The following is a 9,475-nucleotide window of genomic DNA, read 5'->3' as shown; positions in this document are numbered from 1 at the left end:
CATACACACTAACACACATACACAAGGGCTTACACTGGACAAGTGGAACGGTGCTACGTGAGCATGCATACCAAACACACACATGGGTGAAAAAGTAGCTAATGTCAGAGGCTGCACCACACACACACGAACACACACACACACACAAACACACACACACGAACACACACACACACACACGAACACACAGTCTGAGAGGGGAGCGGTGTTAGGTGCTGCGAGGCGTGGCTTAACATTCAGCAGGCATTACAAGGTTATGCGGGGGGGAGGGAAGAGTAATGGCCCAGTGCCTGAGTGTCTAAGCATGCACTAAAGGTGATTGCTTTCTTCCTCTCTCCTCCTCTACCTCCTCTTTCCTGCTGCCTCCCTCAGATCCACGCTCACGCTCAGATCCACACACATGGTTCCTTCTTGTTTGTGTATGTGCTTACTTGCGTGCGTGTGTGCATGTGTGCGCGAGTGCGTGCCTGTGTGTGTTTGTGGTATATTTGCTATATTTAATTATTTTAGATTTTGCCTTTATTTAAACAGGGAGTCCCCACTGAGACCAGGGTCTCTTTAGCAAGGCAGCGTGGGGTATTAAAGCCTTGCTCTCCCTCTATCCATCCATCCCTCGCTCGCTTTCTCTTTCTCACTTGGCTACGCCGCGGAATCCGTCATCAAAACTCACACACACACACGCACACAAACGTATACTCACTCTTTGAGGCGTGCTCGCTGGCTCACGCTCCCTCTCTCTCACACAGTCACTCATAAAGGAGCCAAAGGAAAGCAAGAGATGCAGAGACAGGAAAGCATGTCTTCTGACTCCCTGTCAGGTATAGATTCTCTGTTTTATATCTATCTCTCTTGTGTCTCTCTATTCTTCTCTTGCTTTGCACTGTTCTTCTGTTGTTGGTTTCCTTCTCTTCCTGCTGTCCAATATCCTCTCTCTCCTCTTCTCCTCGTCTTTCTCTCTGCCTCTCCCTGTCTCACTGTCACTATTACATTCTCTCACTTTCTCTATAGTTCTTGTATTTATCTGATCTGAAGTGAATGAGCTGAAGTAGCATAGCATGGAGCAGTAACTAGGTCTAATAGGGGAATCGGTGTTGTGGCATAGCATAAGAGCACTCAGAGACATTGGAGCGCAGAGTACAGCGCAGAGCCAGATACAGATGTTAGAGCTGGGGGGAGGACCACTGGAGCATACAGCACACTTTCACTGCACAGATGGAGAGGAGAGAAGAGAGGTGTAGTAGAACAGATGGGGTAGACTACAGCATTCTTCTGACCTATTAAGCGTTGTACCACTTTCCCTCTCATTCCCGATTCTCCGTTTCACTGCCTGGGTTGCTTTGGGTTCTGTGTGTTCGGGCTGATTATGGAAGGAGTTCACGTGTGTGTGTGTGTGTGTGTGTGTGTGTGTGTGTGTGTGTGTGTGTGTGTGTGTGTGTGTGTGTGTGTGTGTGTGTGTGTGTGTGTGTGTGTGTGTGTGTGTGTGTGTGTGTGTGTGTGTGTGTGTGTGTGTGTGTGTGTGTGTGTGTGTGTGTGTGTGTGTGTGTGTGTGTGTGCGGGCAAGTTTCATCAAGGGTTCATTTCACATGAGGGAGAAACCCTGGGAAAATATATTATATGAAATGTAAGATGCAGCATAAAGTGGAAAGATTGGTTTGCTAAATTGTGACATTGTGTTGCCAGGGTCGCTGTTGGACATATTGTAAAATATAGACCTATATTGGATGATTTCATCCAAAGACATTTTAAGAGTGACATATATTCAATATGTGGCCCATGCAGGATTCAAACCCACAACAACCGCTGTGTTTCCATCAACATGCTCTTAATAGCCCAGCTCTACTCAATGTCCCATGTATCTTCTGTGTGTGGGTGTATGATTCTGATGAACAGCTGTAGCCCTGAATCTAGACCTTAGGGATGATCTATGTTTGTACATTGCTGTAAACAGGAACAGTAGGCAAGTTGAAAATAATAGAAAGCTCAGGAGAGGGTCATTTCACACTACATGACCAAAAGTATGTGGACACCTGTTCGTCGAACAGTTCATTCCAAAATCATGGGCATTAATATGGAATTGGTCACCCCTTTGCTGCTATAACAGCATACACTCTTCTGGGAAGTCTTTCCACTAGATGATGGAACATTGCTGCAGGGACTTGCTTCCATTCAGTGACAAGAGCATCAGTGAGGTAGGGGTTCGATGGGGTTGAGGTCAGGACTCTGCAGGCCAGTAAAGTTTTTCTACACCCATCTCGACAAACCATTTCTGCTTGGACCTCGCTTTGTGCACGTGGGCAAGAAAGTGCCTTCCCTTGTGCTGACAAGAAAGGGCCTTCCCCAAACTGTTGCCACAAGGTTGGAAGCACAGAATTGTCTATAATGTTGTTGTATTCTGTAGCATTAAGGTTTCTTTTCACTGGAACTAAGGGGCTTGGCCCGATATATGAAAAACAACCCCAGACCATTATTCCTCATCCACCAAACTTTACAGTTGGCACTAGGGCTAACTGGGCATTGGTGCAGGTAGATTTCCTCTGGCATCCAAACCCAGATTTGTCCGTCTGACTACCAGATGGTGAAGCTTAATTCATCACTCCAGAGATAGCATATCCACTGCTACATAGACCAATGGTGGAGAGCTTAAAATCACTCCAGCCGACGCTTGGCATTGTGCATGCTGATCTTAGGCTTGTGTGGCTGCTCAGCCATGGAAACCCATATCATGAAGCTCCCGACAAATAGTTATTTGTGCTGACAATGCTTCCAGAAGTAATCAGTCAATTGAAATACGTTCATTAGGCCCTATGACTTTCATGACTGGACTTGGCACAGCCGTTTATTTATTTATTTAACAAGGCAAGTCAATTAAGAATAAATTCGTATTTTCAATGACAGCCTAGGAACAGTGGGTTAACTGCCTTATTCAGAGCAGAGCAACCTTGTCTGCTCGGGGATTCGATCTTGAAATCTTTCGGTTACTAGTCCAACGCCCTAACCGCTAGGCTACCTACCGCCCCAATGCATGGGCCTGGAAGGGTATAGGGTATGGGCCAAGCCCAGAGTGTTTCAGCAGACCGGTCTGCTGTTGTGAGTCTGTTTGGACGTACTGCCAAATTCTCTAAAACGATGTTGGAGGCAGCTTATGGTAGAGAAATTAGCATCAAATTCTCTGACAACAGCTCTGGTGGACATTCCTGCAGTCAGTATGTCAATTGCATGCTCCATCAACTTGAGACATCTGTGGCATTGTGTTGGGTGGCAAAACTTGATATTTTAGAGTGGTATTTTATTGTCCCCCAGCACAAGGTACACCTGTGTAATGCTCATGCTGTTTAATCAGCTTCTTGATATGCCAAACCTGTCAGGTGGATGGATTATCTTGGCAAAGGAGAAATGCTCACTACATTTTTTTTGCTAAATAAGCTTTTGGTGCATATGGAATATTTCTAGGACATTTTCTGTCAGGTCGTGAAACCAACACTTGACATTTATATTTTTGTTCAGTATATATTTCTATGATTTCAATAGGTTCTATTTCAATTAACCGTTTGGTCTCTCACTTTAGGGGGGAGTCTAGGAAGATCCAATTGCACAACGTCAGTCATGGCGGACCACTCCACTTCTCATAGGCTATAAGCCACTCCTATCTTCACTTCTTTTGTCTTCCTCACAGATCTGATCAAGATCCTCTACTCTCCTCAAGTATTGACTTGGACCTCTGCTTTCCTGCTTAACTGTTCATAGGTTGACCGAGCGTAGGACAGCAGCTTCTCAACCAGGAGATTAAGCTCACACGAAAGCTGCTTCTCAGTCTCTGGTTCAGCTTGTGCCACACAGCTCTCGCCCTACCAGCCCAATTAGCTTTCTATTTAAGCTTTATTTAACTAGGAATATTTAAATAAGAACAAATTCTTATTTTCAATGACTGCCTAAGAACAGTGGTTTAACTGCCTTGTTAAGTGGCAGAACAACAGATTTTTACCTTGTCAGCTCTGGGATTTAATCTAGCAACCTTTCAGTTACTGGGCCAATGTTCTAACCACTAGGCTACCTGCTGCCCTTAGCTACCTGCTGCCCTTAGCTACCTGCTTCCCTGAGCTACCTGCTGCCTTGAGCGACCTGCTGCCCTTCGCTACCTGCTGCCCTTCGCTACCTGCTTCCCTGAGCTACCTGCTGCCCTGAGCTACCTGCTGCCCTGAGCTACCTGCTGCCCTGAGCTACCTGCTTCGTGCTGCTTATTCCCACCAAGGTGGAAGAAAGGAAAGAGACTTTTGAGATTTGGTTATCCACACTCTAAGCTAACCTAGCAAGCTAACGAAGAACGCACATTTTCTTCAGCTATTTTTTAAATAAATGTTTTCACCTTTATTCAACCAGGATTAGCCCATAAAGACCCAAAGACTCTTTTTCAATGAAGACCTGCTATAACTAGGCTATTAACTCTCAAGGGCTAGCTATCTAAATGCCAGGACTACTTTAGCAGCGTACACAGCTAAGCATCGGCGAAGCACACGACTAGAACTAGATCTTTCGCCAACAATTTTTCTTTCCACCTAGATTACCAGCACCCTCGCTGGCTAGGCTGACAGGTCCTAGCTTCTGGTACTGCGATCTTGAGAGCCTTCCAGCAGAGGTGGGACCAAGTCACTATTGTTCGAGTCACAAGGTCCAAGTCTCGGGTTGAGTCCCAAGTAGAATAGGTCGAGTCTTGAATCAAGTCCAAGTTGTGCAAGTTGAGTCAAGTCACAAGATTGTTTGAAGTCAAGTCAAGTCTCAAGACAAGTAAAAAAATACTATACATGAAATGACTTGTTCAACTACAAATCTTTGTATATTATTGAGGCTACCAGACAGCCCTTTTTATTATTTTGTTTACAACATACTTTGATTAGGACTATGTTATAATTAAAGCTGCAATATGTAGAGTGCCTTCAGAGAGTATTCATACCCCTTGACTTAATTCCACCTTTTGTTTGTTACAGCCTGAATTCAAAATGGATTAAATATATTTTCTCACCTCATGTTACACACAATACCCAATAATGACAAAGTGAAACAAAAAATTGGGGGAAATGTTAGCAAATGTATTAAGAATGAAATACAGAAATATGTCATTTACATACGTATTTACATCCCTGAGTCAACACATGTTAAAATTACATGTCGCAGTGACTACAGTGATGAGTCTTTCTAGATAAGTCTCTAAGAGCTTTGCACATCCGGATTGTACATTATTTGCACATTATTCTTTTTAAAAAATCACAGCAAAAACACGACAGGACAGGGGCGAAACGCAATCACAGCATGGTGAATACAATACAAGGAACCGACGGGACAGGAACGGATCACAAAGGAATAAATAGGGACTCTAATCAGGGGAAAGGATCGGGAACAGGTGTGGGAAGACTAAATGATGATTAGGGGAATAGGAACAGCTGGGAGCAGGAGCGGACGATAGAGAGAAGAGAGAGCGAGAGAGTGAGAGAGGGAGGGGAGAGAGAGGGATAGAAGGAGGGAAAGAACCAAATAAGACCAGCAGAGGGAAACGAATAGCATGGGGAGCACAGGGACAAGACATGATAATAAATGACAAACATGACAGTACCCCCCACTCACCGAGCGCCTCCTGGCGCTCTCGAGGAAGAACACTGGCGGCAACGGAGGAAATCATAGATCAAACGGTCCAGCACGTCCCGAGAAAGAACCCAACTCCTCTCCTCAGGACCGTAACGAAAACGATAAAAAGGGAAACTAGGGTACTACTCTAAAAAAAAAATGAGAACTAGGGACAGACTGAGACACAGCAAGGGCAGGGACAAGAACAGGAGAGATGCGATGGCAGGGAACAGACTGAGACCCAGCAAGACCAGGAGCAGAAGCAGAAAAAAATTACCAGACTTCTTCTGCGCGCAGTCTGAACACGCAGCCACGAAGCGGCGCGTGTCACGCTCCTGAGTCGGCCACCAAAAGCGCTGGCGAATAGACGCAAGAGTGCCTCGAACACCGGGATGACCAGCTAACTTGGCAGAGTGAGCCCACTGAAGAACAGCCAGACGAGTGGAAACAGGAACGAAAAGGAGGTTACTAGGACAAGCGCGCGGCGACGCAGTGTGCGTGAGTGCTTGCTTAACCTGTCTTTCAATTCCCCAGACTGTCAACCCGACAACACGCCCATAAGGAAGAATCCCCTCGGGATCAGTAGAAGCCACAGAAGAACTAAACAGACGGGATAAGGCATCAGGCTTGGTGTTCTTGCTACCCGGACGGTAAGAAATCACAAACTCGAAACGAGCGAAAAACAACGCCCAACGAGCTTGACGGGCATTAAGTCGTTTGGCAGAACGGATGTACTCAAGGTTCTTATGGTCTGTCCAAACGACAAAGGAACGGTCGCCCCCTCCAACCACTGTCGCCATTCGCCTAGGGCTAAGCGGATGGCGAGCAGTTCACGGTTACCCACATCATAGTTGCGCTCAGATGGCGACAGGCGATGAGAAAAATAAGCGCAAGGATGAACCTTATCGTCAGACTGGAAGCGCTGGGATAGAATGGCTCCCACGCCTACCTCTGAAGCGTCAACCTCGACAATGAATTGTCTAGTGACGTCAGGAGTAACGAGGATAGGAGCGGACGTAAAACGTTCTTTTAGAAGATCAAAAGCTCCCTGGGCGGAACCGGACCACTTAAAACACGTCTTGACAGAAGTAAGAGCTGTGAGAGGGGCAGCAACTTGACCGAAATTACGAATGAAACGCCGATAGAAATTAGCGAAACCTAAAAAGCGCTGCAACTCGACACGTGACCTTGGAGCGGGCCAATCACTGACAGCTTGGACCTTAGCGGAATCCATCTGAATGCCTTCAGCGGAAATAACGGAACCGAGAAAAGTAACGGAGGAGACATGAAAAGAGCACTTCTCAGCCTTTACGTAGAGACAATTCTCTAAAAGGCGCTGTAGAACACGTCGAACGTGCTGAACATGAATCTCGAGTGACGGAGAAAAAATCAGGATATCGTCAAGATAGACAAAAACAAAAATGTTCAGCATGTCTCTCAGAACATCATTAACTAATGCCTGAAAAACAGCTGGCGCATTGGCGAGACCGAACGGCAGAACCCGGTACTCAAAATGCCCTAACGGAGTGTTAAACGCCGTTTTCCACTCGTCCCCCTCTCTGATGCGCACGAGATGGTAAGCGTTACGAAGGTCCAACTTAGTAAAGCACCTGGCTCCCTGCAGAATCTCGAAGGCTGATGACATAAGGGAAGCGGATAACGATTCTTAACCGTTATGTCATTCAGCCCTCGATAATCCACGCAGGGGCGCAGAGTACCGTCCTTCTTCTTAACAAAAAAGAACCCCGCCCCGGCCGGAGAAGAAGAAGGCACTATGGTACCGGCGTCAAGAGACACAGACAAATAATCCTCGAGAGCCTTACGTTCGGGAGCCGACAGAGAGTATAGTCTACCTCGAGGAGGAGTGGTCCCCGGAAGGAGATCAATACTACAATCATACGACCGGTGAGGAGGAAGGGAGTTGGCTCGGGACCGACTGAAGACCGTGCGCAGATCATGATATTCCTCCGGCACTCCTGTCAAATCGCCAGGTTCCTCCTGAGAAGTAGGGACAGAAGAAAGCGGGAGGGATGGCAGACATTAAACACTTCACATGACAAGAAACGTTCCAGGATAGGATAGAATTACTAGACCAATTAATAGAAGGATTATGACATACTAGCCAGGGATGACCCAAAACAACAGGTGTAAACGGTGAACGGAAAATCAAAAAGAAATAGTCTCACTGTGGTTACCAGATACTGTGAGGGTTAAAGGTAGTGTCTCAAATTTGATACTGGGAAGATGACTACCATCTAAGGCAAACATGGGCGTAGGCTTGTCTAACGGTCTGAAAGGAATGTTATGTTTCCGAACCCATGCTTCGTCCATGAAACAACCCTCAGCCCCAGAGTCAATCAAGGCACTGCATGTAGCACCCGAACCGGTCCAGCGTAGATGGACCGACATAGTAGTACAAGATCTAGATGAAGAGACCTGAGTAGTAGCGCTCACCAGTAGCCCTCCGCTTACTGATGGGCTCTGGCCTCTTACTGGACATGAATTAACAAAATGTCCAGCAACTCCACAATAGAGGCACAGGCGGTTGGTGATCCTCCGTTCCCTCTCCTTAGTCGAGATGCGAATCCCTCCCAGCTGCATGGGCTCAGTCTCAAAGCCAGAGGAGGGAGATGGTTGCGATGCGGAGCAGGGAAACACCGTTGATGCGAGCTCTCTTCCACGAGCCCGGTGACGAAGATCTACCCGTCGTTCTATGCGGATGGCGAGAGCAATCAAAGAGTCCACATCTGAAGGAACCTCCCGGGAGAGAATCTCATCCTTAACCACTGCGTGGAGTCCCTCCAGAAAACGAGCGAGCAGCGCCGGCTCGTTCCACTCACTAGAGGCAGCAAGAGTGCGAAACTCAATAGAATAATCCGTTATGGACCGTTCACCTTGGCATAAGGAAGCCAGGGCCCTAGAAGCCTCCCTACCAAAAACTGAACGGTCAAAAACCCGAATCATCTCCTCTTTAAAGTTCTGGAACTTGTTAGAGCAATCAGCCCTTGCCTCCCAGATAGCTGTGCCCCATTCTCGAGCCCGGCCAGTAAGGAGTGAAATGGCGTAAGCAACCCGAGCTCTCTCTCTAGAGTATGTGTTGGGTTGGAGAGAGAACACAATCTCACACTGCGTGAGAAAGGAGCGGCACTCAGTGGGCTGCCCGGAGTAGCAAGGTGGGTTATTAACCCTAGGTTCTGGAGGCTCGGCAGGCCAGGAAGTAACAGGTGGCACGAGACGTAGACTCTGGAACTGTCCAGAGAGGTCGGAAACCTGAGCGGCCAGGTTCTCCACGGCATGGCGAGCAGCAGACAATTCCTGCTCGTGTCTGCCGAGCATGGCTCCTTGGATCTTGACGGCAGTGTAACGAGCGTCTGAAGTCGCTGGGTCCATTCCTTGGTCGGTTCCTTCTGTCATGCAGGTGAAAGAGGACCCAAAAGCGACTTAACAGAAACAGAGTTTATTTAAGTCCAAACAGGGAATAACAGAAATCCTCTAGTCTTGTAGAGGGAAATAACTGGAGAAGCGGCCACAGACTGCAGGTCGCTTCGGGTAGGCGCAGGCCGTAGTCGACAGAGACACCTGCTCACACGCAGCATCTGATGAAGGCAAAAAACACGACAGGACAGGGGCGATACACAATCACAGCAAAAACACGACAGGACAGGGGCGAAAGCGCAATCACAGCATGGTGAATACTAATACAAGGAACCGACGGGACAGGAACGGAACACAAAGGAATAAATAGGGACTCTAATCAGGGGAAAGGATCGGGAACAGGTGTGGGAAGACTAAATGATGATTAGGGGAATAGGAACAGCTGGGAGCAGGAACGGAGCGATAGAGAGAAGAGAGAGCGAGA

General features: G+C 47.3%; 1 protein-coding gene across 1 annotated transcript in view; it reads left to right on the top strand.

Annotated features, from left to right (window-relative positions):
* Window positions 1-715: 715 nt before the first annotated feature.
* si:dkeyp-72a4.1 (uncharacterized protein LOC100148058 homolog) overlaps window positions 716-9,475 on the top strand; it is a gene marked incomplete at its 3' end in the record, with an annotated part of 44,509 nt that continues 35,749 nt past the window's right edge. The window contains exon 1 of the mRNA XM_046317646.1: window positions 716-818. Coding sequence (XP_046173602.1) covers window positions 779-818 — 40 coding nt within the window. The remainder of the gene's footprint in view (window positions 819-9,475) is intronic.

The sequence above is a fragment of the Oncorhynchus gorbuscha genome, linkage group LG20, assembly GCF_021184085.1.
Source record: "Oncorhynchus gorbuscha isolate QuinsamMale2020 ecotype Even-year linkage group LG20, OgorEven_v1.0, whole genome shotgun sequence".
Lineage (NCBI taxonomy): Eukaryota > Metazoa > Chordata > Actinopteri > Salmoniformes > Salmonidae > Oncorhynchus > Oncorhynchus gorbuscha.
This window is presented reverse-complemented; position numbering and strand designations above follow the sequence as displayed.